At 40.7% G+C, this 26222-nt stretch overlaps 1 protein-coding gene across 6 annotated transcripts in view; it reads left to right on the top strand.

The window, feature by feature from the left end:
• The window catches only part of SH3KBP1 (SH3 domain containing kinase binding protein 1), a 218063-nt gene that overhangs the window by 89509 nt on the left and 102332 nt on the right, over nucleotides 1-26222 (top strand). For all 6 annotated transcript variants that reach the window (XM_068684265.1, XM_068684257.1, XM_068684249.1 and 3 more), the window contains one exon: nucleotides 20296-20402. In XM_068684265.1, the coding sequence (XP_068540366.1) occupies nucleotides 20296-20402 (107 nt within the window). The remainder of the gene's footprint in view (nucleotides 1-20295; nucleotides 20403-26222) is intronic.

Here is a 26222-nt window from a genome sequence, read left to right as displayed (position 1 = left end):
CAGGGGCTGGAAGAAGCAGTGAGCAGCAGCGCTGCCTTTTCTTTGCTTGCAAATGAAGTCGTCCTAAAAGTGCTGTGAGATGGTGATGGTCTGTCAGGCTATTTCAGACATGGTTCGTGGTTCTTTGGTTAAAACAGCTCCTAAAGAAAACAGACGCTGTCGTTTCAGTTTGAGTGGTTTGTTGCTTTCCCTTTGTCTTTCACTGGGGAGGTACAGGGCTTTGTCAGTGCCCCAAAAACCCAGCATCCAGTTGTGTATAGACCCCTTCTCCTCTGCCCCGCTTCTTTTTGCGGCTGCAGAACATTTTTGGAAATTGATTTCATTACAGATGCAGCTGATATGAGACAGAGACCTATTTATTCACAACCTTTAACTTTGAGGAAGTAACTTGTAATTCGTGTAGTGAGTGTAATAGAAAAGAGGAACTTGACAGCTATTTTTAGGAAAAGATAGTGCTTATCCCAGCAAAACTAGAAAAGATGTAGAGACATTGCAGATTTTAACCTAGACAGACTTTTTTTTTCCTCGGTTTTAAGGTGAAGGAGTTTCTATTCATGTGTTCCTCATTGACTGGTTCTCCAGTTATGTTTTTGTTTCTATTCAAAATGATATTCTTCTATGCCATTTTATAAAAATCACACTAAAAAACGAAACTGGTAGTGTCAGAGAGATAGTAAAGCTAATAGAGTGCTTTCAAACGCACAACATAAACTGAATAGCAGGAAAAACAGATTTTTTTTCCTAATTTCTATAATTTACAGTAATTGTAACAACTAGATAAACAGTCTCATTGCAAAGTTTAATGAAATAATTCTGTTTCCACTTATACAACAAAACTGAAACTAAAGGGTCTGTTAAATCTAGAGGAAGATATTTACCTGCATGTTAATGCATCATCCGAACAGCTGACACAAGAGCTGTCCTGGAAGACTAAGTACAACTCAGAAGGAGAGGGTGAGCAGCCAGGTAGTGCCAGGTGTACAGATGCCATCAAAAGGGCTGCCAAGAAAGCAAGGTGTGAAACCAGCCTGTCTGCCTTGCCTGGGATCAGAAATCTGGTCAAGCAGAGAGCTTGGAAAACATTTGTTTCTGAAACAGAAAATATTGTGTACCTGTGAAGGAAGAGTGCCAGTCAGGTGAAATTCCCTGGTGTATTGAGGTGGCTTAGTTTCAGGGACTGATATATAACATTGTCAAGAGGAAGAAACAGATTATGGAGAACAGAACACAAACAAAGAGAAGGCCTTAAGCTAAAAGAAATTGTTTACTTCCACACGGACAGCTCCAGCATGTTGATTGACGTGACAGTAAGGAGCCTTAGGCAGTGTCCAGGTGAAAGTTTATGGAGGTAGCCCTGTGCTGAGATGCTGGAACAGGAGTAGTTTGTGTGAATGCTGCAGTGGGGGAAAAAAGGTAAGGGTTTGATGGCAGCTTCAACAGGGTGTCTTGGATGCCAGTGCATTCTTGGAGAGATTTAGAGCTGTGCAACTGGATTTCAGGAATTAGTTAAATTGACAAGGAGTTTTCTCCTCGCACAGATCAGAACTGACACAAAGCTGTCTCCACTCACAGCACATCGTCAGGAGCAGAACTGGTCGTGGCCTTAGAGGCAGAGCCGAAGGGTGGTAGGGTGAAGAGTCACACAACTCTTCATGGCATGCCCAGATGTATGGAGGAGGGCAATCTGTGTCAGCTGCTGGATGAGGGAGACTTGCAACAAGCAAGGTGACAGGCTTTGATGGGGAGTTCTGCGCAGAGAGCTCACCACAGCTGGTGGCTGTGCGGCTTAGAAGATGGGATTTGGTATGGCCAAGTACGACTGTGTTATTTCTCTACAGAAACGCTTCAGTGTATAATTAAAAACCCACTGAAAGCTAGTAAAAAACCTGAAAATACAAGGTAAGTTAAAATCATTAAAAATATGGTTGCCAGTAGATGTCTTGAGTAAGAAACAGACTGCTTATTTTCTTAATCAGTTGCTATTCTGAATTTTATATGGGAAGTTACTGTGCCACACAGAGGAAAATGATTTATGGAAATCAAAAGGCAGACAGCTCTTTAATTAATATAAAGACAAAATAACAATCACAGGTTCTGCAATCAGCTTTCAGGAAGTTCTGTGCCATGGCACTGGGGATACAAGTGTGAACTGACCACATCTGGAAGGAGGCAAAGTGATTAAAAAGCAGCTCCTCGGTTTGTTTGAAGTATCTCCCTTTGCTCTGTCCTGGGTGAGCCTCGTCATTTGTGCAGCAAATTCATTGCTTGATTTGCAAGAGTGGCAAAGAATGGTGCTCTAGTGGTCATTTGAAGTGTATTTGGAAAATTTACAGCATCTTTGGGACCGAAGGATATTTAATGTGGGAGTGGATGCTTTTTGTGTCCTTTGCAATCCCCCCTGTAGAGGAGGCAGCTCATTAGTGGCTGTCTCATTATGTAAGGTATTAGAGATTACATTAGATTCCCACCTAAGCATTTCGGTTTAAGTATTGGACCCAATTTAGGGAACCTACTACTGCTCTGAAGAAATTTTTTAAAATAAATTCAAGGAAAACAGGCGGTTCATTTGCACACAGTGCAGAATGCTATGAGGATTTTGTTTTCTTCAGTTCTCTTCTTGCCTAGTTCTTACAGCACAAAACGTAGCGTGGTAGTTGGAACTGGAACTTAATTTTCCAGGTCCTATAGGAAACTTACCGTAAAGCTGGGCCTTTTCTAGAAGCTTTTGCTACTATGAGTTTTAGTCCAATTTCCTAATGGAAAAAATCTTGCTTGAAAGCATTGCCCTCCTTCCCTTGGCTGTTGGGAGCCTGCTGGAGATTACTGGCTAGATTTGACAGAAGAGCAGAGGTCTCAAGGGCATCTTTAGCAACACAATGGTTCTTTAGCAACACAAAGGTGTCAAGGGCATCTTTAGCAACACAATGGTTTAGCAACACAATGCCTGCCTGGGCAGGCAGGCGGTAGCTGTGTAGCTCTGCAGCAGTCCCAATGTGTGCTCCCAGCTGTAGGATGTGCAAGGGTGGTGCTGGAGGCTGAGGTGCCTCTAAGGTATTACATCCGAATCCATGGGTCTCTAAGCTTTGTTAATTCTGCTGCTTATGAAACAACTTCTCAAGGTTTTTGGCTGCCCTGTTCCTCATACAAAGCTTAAATGTTTTAGTGATACGCAGATATACAGACACATTTCACGTATTTCTACGCACACGAAGCCATTCTGCTGTGACTCATCTTATGCCAACTTTGTCAAAATACAAAGAGGAGCAAAAATGCTGAAGTTTATCTTCTTGATTTCTCTTTGAGGTTAAGAATGTAAATAAACAGCAGCTCTGGAGGATTTGGGTATAACAATGACAAATCCGTTTCCCCATGTGTTTCAGTTACCTAAACAGAAGAAGTCTTGCCAGTTAGCAAGCAAGATAGGGATGAAGAGTGCTGAAGAGGGGCTGTCTCCGGCTCCCTGGTGAAATGCCAGTCCTTGTAGTCTGCAGCTCTCATATTTGCTGTCTGATCCCAAGTGGCATTTACTGCAAGTAAGATCCTAAGGGAGTTCATTTCAGCCTGGTGAGGTGGAGGACGGGTTATACTAACATGAGGTTTGTAAACAAGGGAAGGCATCAAATACGTGAAATCCAGTTTCTGTGGGTTTGCTGACAGCTCCCACCTAGTTGCAATAATATACTTTGCTCTCAGCATCTTCTCCTGTCAGAGGCTGACTCACGGGAAGGAGAGTGCCTCACAGCAGCTTGGTTGGATTTTAGCAATCTAGCTGTAGACAAGAAAGATTAATATCAGAGAAATAGTACGGAATCATGTGGGATGAGGGGATTAAAGGGTGACTTTCAAATATAGTCATAGCATAGCTGGAGTTGGAAGGCAGCCCCAGAGATGGTCTAGTCCCACGACTCAAGCAGGGTCAACTAGACCAAGCTGCCCAGGACCACGTCCAGTTGGATGGAGGCTCTGGGCAACCTGCTCCAGTGCTTGACCACCCTTCCAGTGGAAGGGAAAGGGAAAATAAAGGAAATAAATGATAAGAAAAACAGTATATATATTCTGTTAACAAATAGAGGTTCTGATCCAGTGAGATCCCTGCTTTTCTGCTTTTCTAGGTTCTGGACAAATAGCAACATGCTGCGCAGACAGGAACTTGTAGTTTTGAATGCTCAAGGCACAAGTTCTGAGTTATTGCAGAAGTGAAGCCACACCATGCTTCAGTCTAGTTTCTTAAAATGCAGACTTATTATTTTGTATTTGCGAAGACTTTTTGAAGGAGAGCACTCTAGAAAGTGTCACCGTACATGTGAGAAAAATGATAAATATGAGAAGGATGGAAAGGTATCAGGAAAGGCTGAGGGGAATGCATTGTGGATGGAGTGAAAGCACAGCAAAAAAAGTAAACATTAGTAAATGTTGGCTATAGCAGGTGCTGAAAGACTGGAAAGGTCGGGGGTGTTGTTATAATGCAGGGCAAAGACTTGCTGAGGTGTGCCTGCCTTTCCTACAAACGCTCCCCTATTAGAACAGGAACTGTAGCATAGATAACTCAGGTAACCATCGTGTGGTCAGCGGGGCCCAGTAATGCATTGCATCCTTAAACTGGCAGCTTTAAACACAGAAGCTTTTAGGACCTTGCTCATTTTTCTTTTAACACACACAGCTCCCACACTGGATAGCAATGGAGCAGTTTCATTTTCAATTGCCTGTCTTGACAAATTTCTTCAGAAGATTGTGGCATCAGTGAGCTCTGTGTTAACACACACTGTGTTACTTCCAACTTTCCTCATACAGTACTCTTTTAAAACGAAGGATATACTTATGTAGACCAAACCTAAGCCAATGAGAAATCTGAATATGCACAAAGTAACTAAGAAGAGATGAATACAGTCCTGGAATTTGGGGCAGGTGGTATGAGAAGAAGAAAACAATTAGTTAATACGTTCAAAATTAGAAGATATTAATGGTACCTTTTATAAATAAACTGTTCTTGTATCTTCTGAAATCAGCAGAGAAGCAGTCAGGAGGAGAGGGGCAGATGATAAATGATTCATTTGCTTGCTTTCTTCTTGAGATTCTTTTCTTTGCCAGCATGAGATAGCAGATGTCTTGGAGATTATGAATTCACGAGAAAATAAAGCAGGACAATGGACAGGCAGAGTGATATTCTGATATTCTAAATATTTTGTTTCATTTCTTCATTTTTTTATCAGTTGCTGGATCTCAAAATCTAGAAAAGCTTTTACTATCAATGAACAACTTTGTAAGCAAACTTTCTGTTTGCTTGCTTTTAATAAGGAGAAGCAGTTCTTCTGTATTTGGATTGTAACCTGCTCTTGTGCAATGGCCTTTGGCTACAGGCAGGTCAGTTGGGCATGGGGAAATGCAAAGACGTTGTCTGTTGTGCTGTACATCCAACATAGTGCTATCTCAGATCTTTTTATCATCAATGAGAACAAAAATTCAAAGGCCACTTGTCTTTTTTAACCATATGAATTTATTCCAAGTTATTTCAGAACAGCTGGTATCTTCAGTTTGGTGAGAAAATATTGCCCTAATATGCTCATCTCTCCAAGGACCTCTTGCTCAAACCACCCAGGTCTGTACTGAAGGTGCCAAAGGACCCCGGAATCTGAGACTTGTTACAGCAAAACTTTGCAACCCAGTCCCAACACTGCAGTATATTCTTTCTAGGTTTCTACATGCTGCACTTAAAATATTGGGAACAAAATCAGATATGAAGTAATTATTCTGACTCAGAAGGGGAGTATTTTTCAACTCCCACTTCAAGAAAAAAGGCTAGGTACTTTGGTGAATATTTTATCATTCATGTGGATCTCTGTGCTGAGTGGAAGCACTGAAGTGAAAAATGAAGGACTGACAGTTGTGCAGCAGCTGCCAGTACTTTGTACTGTAAAAGAAGGGACCATATTTACAAAGTCCCTGTGGATTTGTCTGGACGCAAGCATGAGTGATGTGGTCTGTGCTGCAAAAGGTGGTCTTCCTTTAGAGAGGTTCTTTAATTCTGTTTTCCTCTATTTCTACATACAAATTTGACTTTGTTCACTGAGCTATATGGAGAGCAGGAGTCTTTTACATGCATTCGTATCCCTTGCAAATTATTTTGTGTGACCATGCATTAGTTCCATAATGAAGGCCAAACGATCATCAGATTTGTCATCATCCCAGCTTTGGGGTAAACCTGATCTGTTGGAAAAGGAGATGAAGTGTCTTGTGTTTGCTTCTGCCTTTTGCTATCAGTTCAGCATCCCACCTAACTGCACTCTTCCCATGTAGAAATACTCTCTTATTCTTTGTCTTAACAAAGTGCAGGGTTCAGCTCTCTTAGCGGGTTTTGAGGTATTGAACACCTGTGAATAGTGCAAAATAGGAACATAAAATAAATGATCTAAGAGCAGAGAAGGAAATGAATTTAATAAAAAAGGACTGATTTAAGTCATAAGTTACTTACGAAGATATTTCTGTAAATAAATAGCGTAACTTATTTGCCTCTGAAGTAATTTATCAGCTGCATACTTCAGCATCTACCTTCAAAGGCATAGGATAGATAATTACACAAAGCTTTACATATATTTATATTAATCTTTCCTTGCAGCAGATAGATATGAAGTACCTATTGTGTGGTGCTTGATTTAAAATTCAGTCTGAGATATGGAGTCATAGATTTGCCTTTTTTATTATCATTTTTTCAGCTTAGATATTGATATTGTATGCTTACGTAAAGCTTCCTGTATTACTGAACGTTCTTACTGTCTGGCTTTCAATAACATAAGCAGCACATGCTTTATAATACAGACAGGGCTCTTATTAGTTCCCAGGTGCTGCATTTTGCGAGGGCATTTGGACTGCTATTCTTAGGTGATTTAATATTTGCAGAGAACTGTATCAGGATATGCTGTAGCTCTGTAAGCAAACATGCTGCTGCTGTTCATAACATCCAAAATAATTTGAGCCCTGAAGACAAATCCGGGCATTAGCCTGGAAGAGGAAGTTCAGTGAAGCTGCAGCTGTGCTGCGGGGACAGGTGTCCATGCAGGGCAGGATGGAGGGGCTGCGCTCAGGGGCAGCCTGCTGGGCAGCCAAGTCATGATTCCTCAGTCTTGTGGCAGCTGTGTGTGCCTTCTGTTCCTCTTCCCCAGCAGCAGCAAAGAGTAACCCAAAATGGTGATTTATTTTTTTTTTTAAGGAGAGATTTTAATAGTTATTCGTACATAAAGTAGTCAGGTTCTGCACATCATACAAGAGTGTTCAAAAATGTTGTATTTTGAGTACTGAGGGAGTTGTGAACAGCTCTCTTCCTGTGAGCATGCATTATTTTAATTGCTGTTGTGGTTGTGTGTTTCTGTGTGACCCTTTCTACTCCGTTTAAAGAAGCCCTCTGAAGTAAGACCAATTACCAAAATTGTAGCTTCAGCACTTAAAGAGGTGTGCGATGGCTTTGGAGTATGTATTTGTGACTCTCTCACAAATACAAACACCATACTGACACATAGCAGTGGTTCCAGTGACAGATGCAGCAATTAAAATGTTAGACTATCCCATTTTGTGTAATGCATATGAAAGTAAAGGTGAAGTCACTAATGATCAGTGGGCTGAGATGGCAGCAAGATTTTCAGCAGCTCGTGTGGATGAGCTGAAATGAGCCACTGGAACAAGAAGCAGCTCTGTACGTGTTCTTCCGAGCTGTTGGAAGAGGTGTGTTGACTGATTATGCAAGCCTGTCACTGTACACAGGTAGAATATAAGGTTATAAACTGATGACTATGTCATCCTTTTGTCTTTATCTGTATGCTGAGTAGTATTAATGAGTACAGAGCAGGGAATATATTGGTGGAGAAGTATTTAGTATTTGTAAATATTGCAGGTAATGAAGTGCCAGGAATACACTATGAAAAGTTGTGTGCATTTATGTCTTCATGCTTCAATAGTGGTTGCCGTTAATTATGGGGAAGAAGTTGTAGCAAAGTGTTTTATTGTATTGGCATTTTGATCAGCATGATTGGTATATTAATTACACAGCCTCACTCCCATCATTTTTCTGCCCTTATAAATGTAGAGGGTGTCCACAGAAAACATCCAAGTGTCCTTGATTTTGTTGCTTTTTTATTTCGTTCTTGTTAAGGTGAAAACGCATCCCTCTGGGATTTTGTTTTTTATTGGTCATGCAAGGAAACAGAATAATGGGGGAATAGAGAGAAAAAGCTGGGGGAGTAGGGTATTGTATAGCTGTGGGCAACAGTGTTCAGGTTTAGTGTGTTGGTGCCAACTTTGTGTCACTTTAATATTGGTATCTTTTCTTGAGGTTATAAGACACTCCAAGTTTTCCATTTCCCATTAATGCTGGAGCAGCTCCCGTTCCCTGCTGAATCTGTTTTAACTTCCATAGTGAGTTTCCATTTTGGCCTCTTAGAAGGCAAATACTTGGAGGCCTTTCTTATCCATTCCTTGATGTGGAGTTATTCTACTTCTTTCTGTCTTCTGTTTATGCAGCTCAGGATCATAACGTATTCCATCATGCAGTTGGTGTCTGTGTCTTGGATACTTACCGTATAGCAACTACCAGGGCTGTGTTAAAAACTTAACTGTGGCAGAAATTTTGCAAAGTGTTTGAAAGATGTAAAAGCAGGGACCTTTTAGAGTGAACTTAACCTTTTATGTGCCTAAATAGCTAAGTATACTTGCAGATCTCTCTTGTGTTACTAACATTTAATTATGTTGGCCATTATGGCCAAATTAGGCCTCTAGGGATAGACAAATGGGAATTTCTGTAATGGAAGCAGGGGGTAATCATTTATGAGAAATGCAGCAAGGGAGATGAAGTGGTGGCTTATAAGCTGTTGGAAGATGATTATAACTGTTACTTGAGAATACTGAATGATAGAAATGATAGACTGGTTTAGGTTGGAAGAGACCTTAAAGATCACCTGGTTCCAGCTCCCCCCTGCCATGAGCAGGGACACCTCCCACCAGACCAGGCCCAAAGCCCCATCCAGCCTGGCCTTGAGCACCTCCAGGGATGGGGCATCCACAGCTTCTCTGGGTAGTTGGTGCCAGGGCCTCGCCACCCTCTGAGGGAAGAATTTCTTCTGAATATCTAATGTAAATCTACCCTTTTTTAGTTTAAAACCATTATTCCTTGTCCTATCACTGCACTCCCTGACAAAGAGTCCCCTCCCCAGCTTTCCTGTAGGCCCCCTTCAGGCCCCCAGAGCTGAAGGCAGGGCTCCAAGTGGGATCTCAAGAGAGCAGAGCAGAGGAGGAGAATCACCTCCTTCATCCTGCTGGCCACACTGCTTTTGATGTGGTTCAGGTTATGTTTGGCTTTCTGGGCTGCAAGCACTCATTGCCAGCTCATGTCAAGCCTCTCATCAACCAACACCCCCAGGTCCCTCTCCTCAGGGCTGCTCTCAATCCATTCTCTGCCCAGCCTGTATGTGTGCTTGGGATTGTCTCAGCCCAGATGCAGGGCCTTGCCCTTGGCCTTGTTGAACCTCATGAGGATTGCACAGGCCCACCTCTCCAGCCCGTCCAGACCCCTCTGGATGGCAACCCTTTCCTCCAGTGTGTCAACTGCACCACCCAGCTTGGTGTCATCAGCAAACTTGCTGAGATTGCACTCGATCCCACTGTCCATGCTAATGACAATGATGTTAAACGGCGACGATCCCAGTACTAACCCCTGAGGACCACCGCTCGTTACTGCAACTCAATGTGCAGGTGGAGTGCTCTGGGTGTATTGTATATCAAAAATACATTCATTTTTTGGCAACAAACCTTTTGATCATCTTAACTCTCCTCCAAACAATCCTGAAAAACTTGGAAAGGAAGTAATATGCAAATGCTTGTGAAAGGTATATGAAATAAAATGAAGGTGTAGGCATAAGGAAGAAAAATGCAGACTGCATACTAGCATCAAGAACATGAGTCAGTGGACAAGGCATAATTGAAAAGTTTTCCCTGTCGTGCATGGTGAGTCTTTTTTGTAATAAAACTCATGCTTTAAAGAAAATGCATGGCTGGCTTCTGTTTTTCTAGACTGTGTAGTGAAGTACAGCTGTCTGAGATTGCCTGAGAGGTGAATGGTGCAACCAGATATGCTAGCAAGCAATTTTTGGAGTTTTTACATCACTTGCTTCCAGCCTTATTGGCAATGCATTACTAATTATTTTTGATACCAGTCTTACCTGGAGAGTTTTACAGACCTCTGGGAATGCATTCGTGTTGGGATAAATGCTCCTAAGCAAGGCAAAACAGTGTTTAAGAGGTGGACTTGGATTAGGATAGACAATACTTTGAGCGGTTGAGATGCATTAGGCCTTCTCCAGTTTGCTTTTCAGTTTCTCCCTGGAAGCTGCCCACGGGTCTGCGTAGGAACTTTCATCAGAGTCACTGCAAGGCGGCAGATCTATGGAGGTGTGATTCAGGAGCTGGGCTGTCCAGAGGAACTTCTTCGTGTGTGAAGAGACGTAACCAAAAATAAGCTCAGAAAGCCAGGGTGGGAGAATTGAGTGTGGCTAGAAACAAGAAAGAACTTCTTAAGGGAGTTTGACATGAAATAGCTGGGATGCAGCATAACAACAGTGCTCAGCATTTAAATTAACTTTTGGAAGTAGTGTTACATCCTGTGGTTTCCCAAGCAAAGTGTCACGCTTCTCTTTCCTCCAGCACTTGAAGGAAATGTGTCACTCACCGCTGGCAATTGGATTTGTTACTACTGACACATGTTGTTGCTTTGGCATTAATGATGGCAGTCAAGCAAATCCCTTATGCTTGGGGCTTTAAACCTCTGGATTCTTGCTCAGCAACAGATTTTGCAGTGTAAGGCCTGCTTTCTGGGAGAACTTACGGTAAAGGGCAGAAAGGAAGGAACCAAACATTGTGTACCTTTTGTCTCTTTTGATTAAACACCTTCTTGATAAATTACAGCTTTTTGAAATGAATGTGTTAGAATCTTGTTGAAAAGGTAAAAGGAAGGAGATCAAAAGAACATGGTCTGTCTGGCATTGTTTGAAAATGACACTATTGAAGAGCCAAATTGCTAGCTGCCTTCTTGTCATGAACCATTGCTTGTAATAGCTCATTTGTCAGTTTAATTTGGTAAAAATGAATGCTTATCAATACCACCGAGCTTTGTTTGAATGATGGGAACAACCAAGAAAATATGGGGAAATGCCCGTGGCATTCAGAGTTTCTGCCCACCAAAAGCAGAAGATGCTGCAGGACTGGCTAGATGCAGCTCTCACGAAACACTTTCCTCCCTTTCTCCAACACTGCTTGGAGCAACTTGTGCTGCCCCTGCACTGCGTACGTAGGCTGGTGACTTGCCAAAACAGACAGCCTTTTGATTCATTTCTGTTTTCACATTTCTGTTGCTCAGTTGTGGAGGGTGGCGATACACATCTGACGTGGCCGATATTTGTCCTGTGCTTGTGAAGAGAAGTATCTGGTGGGGATGCTGTAGCACTGTTCATTTTCAAGGATGTTGTGGAACAGTGAATGTTACTTTTCAATTTCATGCCTTTTGGGAAACCGACTTTCTGCTCAGCTCTCATAGGGCAGATTCTGGGCTTCAGTTGGCTAGCAACAGCAAGAGTGATTGATTCATTTTGATTTATCGTATTTATTTATTGGTCTTATGAATTCCTACTCCCAAGCACCTGGGCAATCCTCAAATAGCAAAGCACAGCATAACGTGCCTTTTAAAACAGCGAGTTATTTTGGATTATAGAGTTTTCACACTTTTAGCTGAGAAATAATAACAAATCATAACATGAGGAGTGCAATTTAGGGCTCCTCCTGGTGTGTTCTTCTTTTAGCCAAGCTGAAGGACAGAGAGTTGTGTAACCTCGCCTGCTGAGCTGGTCCGTGTCCCCTGCTCAGGGAGCAGCACTGTTCTCCACTAGGTGTTGAGAATGTCATGGCCGAATTGCCCTGGCAGACACACATGGGAGTGCTTCTGCCCAAGTGAGGACTTGTCCCCATGTAAGAGTTGCAGAATCAGACCCATTTCATTGGACCAGGCAAGTCATTTTCCCAGTTTACCAAGACATGTCCTAGTTTCACATGTAAGCTTCCTAGAATTTAGGATTTGTGTGGTCTTGTGTACCAAGGCAAATTAAATATAATTTCCTAGACTTCAGGAATACCACTGGACAGGAAAGTGAAGTATTCCTCTCTGTCTGTGGATTTATGATTTTTTTTTAATTTAACTTCATTGCTCTAATGGCTTCAAAACAAATATGTAAATTGTATAAATATTCTAGAGGAAAATGAGATTCTAGATTAAAAATCTGACTGATGTTCTAAGCACCCAATATGAAAGAGATGTTTGGGTTTCGTTAAGTGGTGTTTTATTGCAGATGCTCATTTTGTAATAGCTCTCATGAGTGCAGCAACCAGAAAATCAGTTGCTGTATTTGTTGAATCATTCCATCATTTTTGAGTCATTTGTTTAGTGTGCGCTGTTACTTGTTGGAGTGCACATTAAATCCTGATGATGGGTTTTTAGCCCTTGATAAAAGAGGATTACCTGAAACCAGTGTAGCAGAGGTCAGAGTAAGGCTTGTTCTGTAATGTCATTACAGAAGTTGAGGACCTGTCAAAAAGCACTGATAGTCTGGTAGCTAAAAATGAACATGCACTGTTCTTGGTGTTCTTTAAGAAAAATCAGCTGGATCTCAAAATGTGGCTGAGGAGATAATATTGTGGGATTATCCAATGACAACATAAGATCCATGCAATGAGAATAGAAAAAGAAAATGGCTCTTATGGGCCAATTGCAAATCTCGTGCTGTTCCTCTTCTGGCATTTTAAAATGTTATTTGCCATCCAAGAAAGAATATTTCAAGTCTGTGTGTCTCTTCTTGCTCTTTAGAAAAGCTAAGTTATTGATACAGATATCTGTTGTCTACAGTATTTTTGAAGCTCCTTATACAGCTGTTTCATGTGAATTATATGCTAACCAGTATAACAATCTCTTTCTGTAATTTATCCTTGCAAATTTTCTGAGTATGAGAGAAGAAACCAAATATAGAGACAAGTGTAAGACCCTGTGTTAGGCCTTCTCATGTCTGATGGTTGCTAATTGCGTAAGAGATGATGGGGAGTCCTAGTGCCATGACTGGCACCTACTGCTTGTGGCTGTGGACTAAGTCCCAGAGAGATGGATGACTGGGGCAAGTCACCCAGTTGAAATATGCCTTGGACTGAGGACAGGAATACTTGGTGCTCCTTGGACTGCACTGCTCATGAAAGACACTAACCGAGAGGGACACATTTTTACTGTTGAGAATGGGCAAGAGAATAGCTTGTTCAACAAAAGCTGTAAAGTTACAACAAAAGTTGTAAAGGCAGCACTTGCCGCTGATGGTTTTTCTGCATCTCTTCCAGCTTTTGGAATAGTTGGTTTTGGAAGTGGTGAGAAGCTGAGCGAGTTTGTCCAGTCTTTATCAGGACTGCATAACTGCTTTTAAACTGCAGTTTTAAAATCCCTTTCAAAACCCTGTCACCAACTTCCAATTTTCATCTTGTGATGGAGTGTTTCACCTGTAATGCTGATCCAAAATGGTTATTTAGAATATGAAGCTTAAAAGATGCAAGTCCTGGAACTAGTAGCTTGAATGAATGCGCGCATTTTCACTTCTGCATGTGGTTAAGTTAATGTGTAGTTTAATACAGTGTTTACACTTTCCCCCTAAAAGAGATAATATAAAAAATGTAGGCTGTGTGGCAAGACCAAGTGTTCCTGTTGGAACTTCGACTTGCTTTGTTTCATTTTCTGGTATGGGTGTTACGATGGTTTGACTTCATTCTTGATATTACACTTACAGAAATTTCTATGCCTTTTGTATACATTTAGTGTGTTTCAGACTCAGAAAAAAAAATTTTTTTGGTGGTATAGATTTTTTATGGTTAAATTGTGCAGCTGTCTTTTGAGTTTGTTTACAGTTAATTTTATAGCATTTGCTTTTGCTTCAGGTTAGACTTAAATAATGATCTTGGCTTTGCTGATAGTTCAGTTCTGCCTGGCAGATGCACAAGCCTGGCTCCTACTGTGGCATACTGGAGTGCTCCACTTCTCAGCTAATTAATGGCTTTCTCCTAATAGCGTATGACCACTGGTGCTACACTGCTGCTCTAAGTCACTTCCAGTAATTACTGCTGTTATGGGAAAGTCTCATACGTGATGTAAAATCTGAGCATTACTGCATGTTCTTAACAGAAGAATGAATTTATTGAACGATACCATGTTCACTGTTCTTCCGACTGTGGATTAAAACATAATGGCATAACAAAAATGTGTCTTCCAGACTTTCAGGTTCCTTACAAACAAATTCTGGTCATAAAATTCAAAGAAGCATCAGATGGCTGGAACCTGGACGTACTGCTGCAGAGTCCAGCAAGAGGAAACCTACTGCTCAACAGCAGTAAAATATTAACACACTCATAGTCGTATATTACTAACAGTGACGGCACATTGTGTTGTAGCTCAAATGTGTTTAATGGAGTCCTGCAATCTCCATGATTCAGCTGCACACATCAAAGCAGGGCACTTTCCAGTTCATCTGCTTGTACAAAAACACAGCAGTTTTACATAACATGTTTGGTAGAGGACCAGGAGCATCTAAGGTACTCCTTCTCCTCTCACCCCTCCTTGCAGTTTTCTCCAGCATAATGGTTTCACAAATTGAAACAAATCAAACAAACAAACAAACAAAAAATCCCTCTTAAAATATTCACACACAGCTTACTTCTGTTTTCGGCTAGACAGGGAGCAGTCCTCAATCAGGATTTTTTGTCGCCCAGCCAAAAGCACTCACCCTTCTAACAGCATGTAGGTGATGAGAGAATTGGAATTGACATGTCACATCCCAGGTCAGAAAAACACTGCCAAAATCCTCCAGGAAATAATTGAAGTTGGAACTTGGCAATTCTGGTAGTGCCTTTTCAAATCAGACTTGTAGTTCTACTGGTGGGTATAAGTAAAGTCCTTGTGTTGTGGAAGATAGTGACAAAATCCACGTTTGCATTGAGTGTGAGCAGGACTTTGAAGTCTCTTAACACTGTCTTTTGTATACTTAAAAATATTTATATATTATATACATTTTCTATAGTAGCTGTTTGCTCTTAATTGCATTTAAATGCTTCTGTTTCTCAAAACAACTATGGAGGGTACTGCTTTGAAGAAGAGTTTTCTTGTAGCTCAGCCTTTTCTTAACATTTGCATTGTAATATACACAATTCAGTGATTTTACAATAGCAACAACAACAACAAAAAAAGATCATGCAGCAACCATCTAGTCTGGCAGTCAAAAATAGCTATACCAAAACTCCGTCAGTACTGTCAAAATTGGTAACAGGCAGCCTAAAAGTGTATACGTCTCCTCGTAGTTGTCCTATAGTAGCCTTTTGTCTTCTTGCACATTAAATTTAGAACTGGTCTCTGGCTGAGTCAGATCACAGCCCAGCGTGTCTAACCAGAAGTCGCTGTGCTCTGAGCCAGTTCCCCCCAGCTTCGGATTTAGCTTTGAAAGCTGGAAGGGGATGGGAAGTGCAACTGATGGGCAGATTCTGCTGCATGCAGGGAAATCTGAAGGCAGGAAACGTCCTCCAATTTGTCACTTTCCTCACAATAGACCTGCCAGAAAGGAACTTCTTTCTCAAGCGGTTTTGCAGAGTTCAGTCACTTTGCACCTACTTTACCGATGGCCCAGTGGGTCTCAGTCTCCTCCTGTCGGTCCCCCAGGCCTGCCCAGCAAGCCCAGGGCAGAGAGGAGTGTGTTGGTCCGCAGGGGCTGTGATGTGCTCTGGCTGTGATGTTTGAAATAGCTTCTCTCTTTAGGTGTGGGGGAAATGTCTTCAGGCTCCTCACGCTGCAATGCTCGACTCGGGCCTCTCCGTCCCCGACCTAACCCATGCATTTCCATAGCAACGCTCCTTTAAAATAAAAGGAGATATAGGAACAATTGGGTTGGCTTGTTTGTCTGAGCCACAATGATGTCAATTTGTGTCTTGTCTCAGATCCTGTCACCAAATGTTGTGGCCTGGTTTTGAAGGCACTGCAAACCATGTAGGTGTATGTTCTGTCAGCAGGGAGAGGTATAGGCCTTCACTTCAGGGGGCTGTTCTGGGAAGCTTCTTTGGGGAGTGTAGTTTTTAGCTTTTTTTTATAGAATAGTCGTGCCGTTACAAAACAGGTTGCTGAACTTGTTCCCTTGTGATGGAAGAAAAGGGGTTTGTGCAGTTGATGGACCTTCTGTTAGTGACATTCACCACATGGTGACACTGACACTAAGAGCACAGGGTACAAAGACATTGGCATCAGTGAACAGCAGGCTCTGCAGAAAGAGCTACTCACACATGCATGCATGTATAAATACATTTCATAACAAAGGTTTTAGAATTAAAAAGATAGTTTGGATTGGAAATTCCCAGTTTACTTGTAAGTAGGTTGCTTCCAGTCTACCCTGCTGCTGTTGCACATGTCATCAAATCCCACACTGTCAGTCGGTGACGATTCCTGTGTCTGATGGCAGGGTCTAAGTCCCAGCGTGACTTCTTGTGTAGCATTGGCTCGGCTTTTGGTGAGCCTCAGGAAGGTGGGTATTGAATGACAGTGCTTTGCCATCGTCTCTTTTGTCTTCATTGCTGATGCTGGGGTGTTCCTTCAGTGTCTATAAATCCTTGTCTCTTGCATTTGCACGACTGGAGGAAACCCCTTTGGATCAAGGCCTAGTCTCCTGCTATCACAGGCAACCACACCATTTCTATAACCTGATCAAACACCACTTTGAAGCAAATTAGGTTTGTTCCTTCAAAGGTGCTTTTTTTCTCCTAGTCTTTAAATGTACATTCGTTCCTTTTGGCCTAGATTTAGACATTTTAAAGTTCAAGTTGAAGTCTCGTCTAATCACAGCGATAGAAAAATGTACCTCCAGAGAGTCATTCATCTGATGTATTTTAGTTGTCTATTTTACAATGACACCGAATACCCTCTGGAGATACTAGGCTCTCTCTGCTCCTCGGGGATGGGCTCAGATTCAGCCATCCATCTCAGGGACAGCTCTGCTGAGAGGGGTGAACCTTCAAATAGAGACAAAAAGGAGCTGGTTTAACTAAGTCTGTTGTTTACCGTGCTAAACTACCAAGTTTTGCTCTGTGTGAAACTCTGGGGAGCAATTACAGAAGCCGATCACCGCTCAGGGCAGAGGGAACCTCAGCCACAGGTGGGGTGAGCGGGAGCTGGCAATGGGCAGCTGCGAACAAGGCAGGCAGCCAGCACTGCTCTTGAAATGCATCGTGACATTGCACCTTTCACAGTGCACACAAGGTCCATCTGTGCTCCCTTGGTAGACCTGCCCACGCTTTTTAAGGGTTCAGTGGCTTTAACACTGCCTTTACAAGGAGCAGGGCAAAGTCCCGCACGCTTTGCAGGAGTTGTCGAGCTCTTGGTGCCATCGCTTCAGATGCAATATGCTTTGCCGTGGCTGGTACATGCACAGCAAATTCTTCTGTAGCTGCATGATTTATTTTAAGAAAAGACCGCACAAACTAGGCATGCGAATGTTTTTCCTTCAAGGTTTATTATCACTGTATAAGTGGGAGCTGATGTTTTTCACAAGGGTGAGTGATGTTATTTCTGCACGGTAGCCTGGTCCAAATACAGTTTAGCTCGCTAAGTTCCCATCCTGCAGTTCATAGGCATTTTACCTTCAAAACACTTTTGATGTTGGGCCACAGCTACAGGAAATTAAAAAGTCTAGAACTGCAACCAGCAGGAAGAGCACTGTATGCTGTTGCCTGCAGCAGGTTACTTGCCACAAATTGCTATGTGTGGGCCAGTAAAAGTTCACTGCTCTTTTTTTGTTTGTTTGTTTGTTTGTTTTCTTCTTCTTCTTTCGAGCCTTTCAAAACCTGTTGATGACTTTGCAGCACACCTTTTCCAATTTTTAAAGTCCTGGGTTTATTTCCTGCCTTCTCACTACTCAACAACCTTTCACTGCCAAGGAACTCAACTTACATGTATGCTTAAGTATGTAGAAAAATGAAAAATCTTTGTGAGTTTACAAGTCAGAAAAAAACTGGATAAGATTACAGAGTATCTGGAGTCTTCACTGCAAAATTACTTCTCTACATGGTTTCAAATTAAATTGATGTTGATTAGCCAAATTCCTTACATTTTAAGGTCACAGTGCATCATTTAGATCTCAGATGATCAACAGTTAGGCTTCAACTGTAATAATACTCTGCAGTAAATGGCAATATCAGCAGAAGAGAAAATACCAAAAGAAGACCAAGACTTCATTTTTTCTGTCTAAACTTGCTGTCAGTTGTCTCGGTTTTTTGTTGTTGTTTTGCTTTGTGATTCCTCAGCATACTGCCTTTGGAGACTTTGTGCTAGTTAAGAAACAAACAAAATATATATGATGCTGGGGTGGGAATACAGTAAACCTTGAAGGGAAAACATTTGCATTTGAAAAAAAGGATTTTTCCTTTACTAACAGTTTTGTATCTGCACTGCTTGTTCACTCTGACCTCTTTTCCTATCAGCTCTGTTTTCTTAGAAACTCATACTGCTGTGTTACCCGTGTTGCTTTAATATAAGAAAAAACAGATACCTCTTTGCTGGAGAGCTCCTCACCCATTTCCTGCACTGCTCAAGTGCTCCAAACAGGCACGTGGGGCCCTGCAGCATCTTCTGCTTAAACCCAAGAGGGTTTGCTGCTGGGTCTCTTGTGTCTTGCATTAGACCAAAGGAACTGGTTGGTGCTTCTGCCTCTTGCTACGCTCCACTTAGGTATTTCTTTAAAGAAAGATTCAGGAAGAGAGGGTGAGAAATGAGACAACCAGGAGGCTAACAGATAAATGTTGACTTTCTCGAGATTTACTGTAGCAGTAATAAAATAAATAAATAAATAAAAATGGGATGGATTTGTGCAATTCTGTTATTAACCTCCAGAACTGTGTTAATTTTTCACTCGTAGTGAACTCAAAAATATTCTCCAAGAGTCACGCGGTATTGATTATTAAATAGCGTGGCGACTGACATCTGTCACATCAGGCAACAATCCCTACTTGATGTTAGAAATCATAGGGAGAATGTTGTCTTTAGGGGAAATAGCCGCCCTCTTACTTTTGCACTATCAAAGAAGCTCTCGGTATGGAAGGTATTTATTATATTTAAGTTATTTTGAATGTGGCTCTGTAAAATTGTCATTTTAGGACCACTTTAGTTTAGATGGTGAAGAATGATCAGTCATCTGTAGGTGGAGAAAAAAAGCCAATTTGAGTGAGTTTGGTTACATTGCATTAAGCTATTAATTTTATCATTCAAAAAGCTGCCACTCAGGAAAAATTGCAGTGGCTGTGAAAAATACTGTCATAATGCACTAAAAAGCCAAATTCAGTGGCTTCCCTTCTCCCTTCTTTCTCTGTTTTTTATTAATAGACTAAAATAAAAAAAAAAGTTCTGTAACTTGTTATTACCCATTTTCCCTGGAGTAGTATTATCAAGAAATGTTGTTCCAAGGGAAATAACAGACTAACCATGAGATCCATTTGTAATTTAATGTCAGTCTTAAGGCCATTCTAGCACAGTGTGTGATCAATTACATTGGGGTGTATTGGGCATGTTCAACTGTTAAGAGAAGTAGCGTGTGTGTACATGTGCATATATCACAGAACCACTGCCAGGCTGTGAATTCAAGCCTCTCTGCAGTCATGCATCCAAAGATGCACCCTCATACCAGCTTCCCAGGGGAGTCTGGACGTCAGAGCTGGAGAGAAAGCTGGCTGATAACGGCTGATAACAGCGTTTCCAGTGGCTGGTTGATTGTCAGCATTAGCCCATCTTCACCACACTAACCCAGTCACACACCAAGCTTTATTTGGGAAGAGGGGAGTTTGGGATGAGTTTTCCTTGTGTTTTCTTAATCTAATATTAGTGCATAAATACGCAATTTACAATTTCAAAATGTGTGTATATAAATACAAATGCATACATACACACGTATGTATGTATAAATGTGTATTGTTTTATAAGTTTTATAAGTTTTTTAAATGTGTATTGTTTATAAGTTTTCACTGTTAAATAATATCACAGATAGGAAAAAAAATCACCACAACTTGTTTCCACCCAGATGATGCATGATATTAAGTGCATCAGATTATAAAAACAGTTGAAATAAATCTTCATCTTTAATCATTTTGCATGGCTTATGTTTGGTATGGGATTTTGTTTTCATTTTACAATTTCTTTGTTTCCTTCATTTTCACCAGGAGAGAGAAACAGACGAAGAAGATGTCAGGTGGCTTTCAGTTATTTGCCTCAAAATGAAGACGAACTGGAATTAAAAGTTGGTGACATCATTGAAGTTGTGGGAGAGGTAAGCAGATTTTTAATGGAATATACATGCATGCAGTTCTGGCATATCTTATGCATGCTAAGCTCTTAGATATGATGTGTTTTAAAGACACGATGTAAAACAGATGTTTTTCTTCTCTGGCACACTTACATATCTGTTTTGGGTTACTGTTTGAGGGTGAGGGGATGTGGTTGTTTGCTTATGGGTTTTGAAAGTTTTTTTTTTTTTCTCTCTGTAGCAGTTCTGCTGCTTTTACTCAATCAGATGTTGCTTCTGAGTTCAATGCAGTGAAAATGCTCAGTTTGTGCTATTGAGTTTGTATCTTTAACATCAAATATGATAGCAGAAAAGGCTCTTCTTAATTTCAGTGAGCCAGCCACAGAGAAGAATTACCTTTACTGAGTTTAACGCATTTAAGAGATTTACTTGAAGTCCTCTGGAGTTCAGCCATGACATTCACCTTTTGTCATCTTTGCCTGCAAATTTTAACAATTTCAGTTCAGTGTAATCAGTTAAAAAACAAAACCAACAAAACAAATTATTTAGAGACTCGAGATGTACTTATTCTGAGTGGAAGTGGATGTGGAAAAGGAGCGTACGTCCCTAAGAGGGACTAAGAACAAATTATGAAAGTTAAGACAGAGATCCAGAAAGATGCTTTACGTGGGTGAATCTTGTTGCAGGATCAAGGAATGTTGTTAATTCTTCATTTTTGTTCCATTAGAGACTTTAGAACTTTGTTGTTGACCTGAATAGCATGAGAACCAAAACTGGAAATGCTAACATGAAGCCTTTAAGTAGATTGCATTTAAAATAATGTAGTCGTTACTTACTTAGCCTTAAAAAGATATAAGAGCTCAGTCCGCTCAAGCATCCAGTGAAGGGTGTGTTTCGACTGGTATCATATATTTGTAGGATTTTTCTTCCTGTGACTCAGCAGCTGATAAGCCAATACTTGTTTTCTTGTCAAGGATACATGATTAGTTTTATTTTTCCTCCATTTATCACTTAGGAAACAAGTTCTGAAAGCATGTAAGTTCTGCTGCAGTCTTGATGACATCCAGTATTTTATTATGAGTGACTAAGTTATCAAATCTGACTCTAAGAAGTTGGGTGACTGTTTTTTTTCCCCTTTAACCTAGCTACACACACCAGCTCTATACACTGTTCTGGAACAAGACAGGATGTGTCACTTTAACCTTATTCTGTCTGTGAGGAGGGATTGCAATGTAGGATCTCAAGACAGTAAGATACCTAAGAGCACATTTTGAAGACAATGTAAACTCCATGTTATAATGCACTTTTTGGCAGCACGTGAAACGTTTTTGTTATGCAATTTGAAGCACATTTGACCTCACATGGCCACGCAAGTATCTTCCGTCAGTTGCCCTACTTAAAAGACACTCTCATGTCTTTCAAGAGTAAAGTAACGGAATAAAAACCACTTCCTCATCTCCAACCTAAGAATTATTTCTACCTAATGAATCAAATGGTTAAATAATTTAGATAAGACACTAGATTTCTTGCATGAAATGCATCTCTTGTATTCTTATAAATTTGACCAACTTGGCTAGAAATAATGGATTTGTTTAAATCCAAATGAAACTGAAAGTGTTTGCATTAAAACCAAAAGGTGTGGAACTGTGAAAGTGAAACCTTTCCCTACTTGCATGTGTGCACTCGTAACTAAGGGCATGTTATATGAAACCCACTTGGATTGCTTTTTACAGTTTTGGCAGTCTTAAACTTCTAGTCGTGCCTTGAGTTGCTACTGTTGAAGAAAGCATTGACAACTTGCTGATTCTGAGGTTTCAGAAAATATATTGTCTAGGGCTGCTTCTTTGTTAGACAGTTCTACAGAATACCATACTGGAAGTATTTTTTCTGTAGTGCTGAGGAGGGTTTGTGGCTAGTTTGAAGTGCTGGCCGTAAGTGAATTCTGAAGAATAGCTGACATAGGTGAGGCTGTGCCCACTCTGACCTTAGGAAATACCCTGCTCTGTCAGCTTCTGAAACATAATCTTTGCCTTAGGCATCATCTACTGTGTTTGTACAATCCACGACATTGTCTGCCTCTTCTGGGTAAAACTAGATCAGCCAGTGGAAGAGGGAAAAGAAAGGAATTTGGAGAAAAAGTTCTTACCACCTGAAGATGTATTATGTGATTTTTCTATTGTGGTTGATATTGAGCAGCTGATGTTGAGCACTTGCTGTTATTACTTCTTCTTTTGCCCTTGCCATAGTAGTGTTAATTCCTTGAGAAAGTACAGCAGAATTTTTCTCTTGAAAAAGGAACTGTATTTGATGTAGAAAGTGTAGACGTTGTGCTCAGCAATGTGATTTAGTGGTAGAGTTGGCAGTGCTAGGTTAATGGTCGGACTTGATCTGAGAGGTTTTTCCAGCCTAAATGCTTCTGTGATTCTGAGTTGCACAAACCAGTGTACTTATCTCATTGTTTAGCCTTCTGCTTGTAGATAATGCTGCATAAAAAGATCATTGTGTTGAAATATGATTCACAGTGTTTGTCACAATTCAAAGCTACTTATTTCATATGACAAATGTATGATATGAAGGCCTTTTTTTTTAAAAAAAAAAAAAAAGCTTCTTGAGTTGTGAAAATGACTGAAGGTGTTTTCCAAGGGCACAAACCATGCTGTGTTCTCATAAGAAAGTTGTATCAGTTGAATTAATTGTTTTTTAATTGACTTAGATTAGTCTTCTCAAATCTCTGTGGATTTCTGTTTATTTGGAAATAAATAAATAAATTCCTGACTTATGGCAAACAAAAACAAATATTGTTTAAATCAAAATAGTGTCTGTGTATCTTCATGCAGTCATTTAGCAAAAGATCTGTTTAAAGTGTCACTTCTGGTTGACAACCCATTAGAGTTTCCCCGAAAAGCTGGTTCCTGTACTGAGTGCTGTGCTAATTTGGCTTCATCTTTAAAGAGAAGGACTGTGCTCAGACATTTGTTACAAATGGGATGATGAAAGAAATTTTAGCAGTTAGTGTGTGTGGTTTTTGGAACGGAGATCCTTTAGCAAAGTCAGGTCTTCAGACCCAGCAGTGGGAGTTTTTTCCTATTTCTTTTCTCCCCTTTGTCTCTTTTTCCCCCTGAAAGTTACTGCTTCCAGAAGAGGGTTGGCAGAAAGGAATGCAAGTCTGCTTCTCAGCTGCCTTCCTTAGTGCCAAGTGTGTTTCCCCAGACCTCCAGTGAAGATGGGTTACAGTCATATACCCCATGGTGACATGCTGAGCATGAGGATGCCTTTCTTTCTTCCAACTTGGCTCCAGGGTGCTATGAAACACCTGAGGTGCAGTGGCATCTTAAGCTCCTGATGGTCATTCGTCCTGGTGCCAACAGATAAGATACTTTTAGAAAGAGCTTTCATGTCTGTGGTAGTCGTAGACACTATCGGAAATTCCTGTTGTATTAGAAGTGGGTTGGGTTTGCACAGTGGATTAGAACAACAAGTGTGGTGGTGTTCTAATTTTCTAAGCAAAGAATTTAATAATTCTTTGAGAGTATTTGAATTGCTGAAAAAACAGTGTGAATTTTGCTTTCAGGGTTTATAATGTCATCAGATAGATATTCTTGGAGGCTCTGTGTTCACAGTTCCTTCCTATTTTCTAAATAGAAATTAATTATAATAAGATCAAATAGTCATAACAATAGATAAAAATGGTTGTTGTTAAACTAGAGGTTTCCATTAGTGCAGACTGCTACCCATGAGACATTAATTAGAGATTTAAATTAAAAATGCGTTTGAAACTAACAAGAGAAGCATTTTCATTATTGTTTATATTCACATTTAATGTGTGATTGATAGCTTTTTGCTTGTTATTCATTTTCCTAGTTCATTAGTTATAACTCTAATTACAGTTGTCCCAAAATACAACTGGAACTAATTGTCTTATTAAATGCAGATATCTGAATCCCAGTCATCTTTTACCCTTAGACTTCCACAGCATACCAGACAATTAACCTGTAGCATCAGAGTAAGGACATTTGGCATGTCATTCAACAGTGCTGAGCCTGCTGGCATTTGGGATTATTCTGTCATTGTACTCCTATATACCTTGTGGCCTCATCCTGCTTTTTGGCAATGTGTAGTGCATGCAGTTAAACTCACAAATAAGCCTTTGGCTGAGATGGGCTGTAATACCACCGAGCTTATTCTTTGACTTTTAATTAACAGCACCATATATGACATGATAAAATCCTATTAAAAACTCATTTGAAAATATAAAAAATCAGACTCAACTTTTTACAAATCTAGCGCTCCTTTTGGGCAAGGTTGTGGATGGGCTTTTTTTTTGTTGAAATGATATAAAGTGGTTCATCCCGTTTCCAAGAACAAGATGAACACTGGGAATTGAGCTGGACTCTCCCTACAGTTAATATATTTTGACAACTGGAGAGTTGAAAGGGGGACATTTTTTAATAGTGACAGGAGACAGTCCGCGCCACAATTTCAGAACTGTACATGTATAATACTGCAAGAAAGCAGATGGGAGTGAGGTTCCAGGTCTCCTGGTTACTGTTTTGTGAAATCTTGTTGTAAGGTGTTTTTCCTCAACCTCTGCCAACAGCTTGTTTGAAAGAACTGCCATGACTACTGCTTCTCTGGGCAGTTCATGTGGTAGGCAGGTCTTCTGTGGGTCTAAGAGTGCAAATACCTGTAACTCTGTATTAGGGTCACTCCAGTTCTCTGTGACTGCTTTCTCTGTCCCTCAGTTTCTTAGTTAGAAAATGATGTTCATCAATCAATCAAATAAACAAACAAAAAACCAACAAAACACACAAAGCATTTTGACATTGAAAAATATCTCAGGGGCAGAGTGGAATCCGTTACACAAAGTACTTGTGTAGATTTAATTCTTCCAACCTGCACCAGAAGTGTCAAACAGCTCCTAGCTGTGCTGTAGCAGAACCCCAGGGGCTGGTCAGCATCTCATGGCTATGACTGGTGCTGATGCAGTCTCAGAACAAGCCATCAAGTGGCACTGTAGGCACCACATTCAACTGAGGTCTTGTTTCCAAAGTGTCTTTTCCCATTGGCTTTGAGTATGATATGTTTTTTCACCTCTTGATTTTTTTTTTTTCATTATTTATTTTTAATTTCCTTTCAGCACACGTATGCTTGTGTCCTTCAACCTCAAGATCTTCCCTTTAGGACTTATGAAATAAGGAAAGATTTTTTCTTTGCTTTTTGTGCTCTACTTTTCTCTAAGCAAAGGAAATTTTGTTGACCTTGGGCCTCTCTCCTTCCTGTTGCCTATGTCTGGCACTGCTTTTATTCCTGGGACTATATTTTAGTTTTAACAGCACAGAAAGACTGTTCTTATCCAGGGAGACTTTCTCCCCCCCCGAAAGTTTTCCTGACTCAAAGTCTCCTTCCTTGCTTGTATTAGCTGAGCCATAAGTCATCTATTAGCAGCGCTAAACCCTAATGGGCAAAGTTGAAGGTTGTAGAAAAGCTTGTGGAACAAGCAAATACAGAAGTTTATTGGAAACATGCTTGAAGAGCTGAACATTTTAATCATTTAACAACTTACCCTAGTAATTATATAGCCAGGTGTAAGCAAGCCACTGTACCATTCCTAGATATGCCAGCAAGCAAATGCTGATAGTTGGCCTCAACATTTCCAGCTCCTCTTGGTTACCCCATTGTGGACGAGTACCGAGTTCCCTGAAAGGGTAATGAAGGCTTGTAACAAAAACCAAAACCAAAACAAAACAAAACGTTGCACTACAGGTCAGGCTGATGCACCCTCTGATGTTTCTTTCTTTAGAGGGGGGTGTTTGAGATGGTTGTATTGGCCATGAGGAGAAAACC

This window comes from Anas acuta, chromosome 1, assembly GCF_963932015.1.
Source record: "Anas acuta chromosome 1, bAnaAcu1.1, whole genome shotgun sequence".
Taxonomy (NCBI): Eukaryota; Metazoa; Chordata; class Aves; order Anseriformes; family Anatidae; genus Anas; species Anas acuta.
Note: the sequence above shows the minus strand (reverse complement) of the source record. Positions and strands in the feature narration are given on the sequence as shown.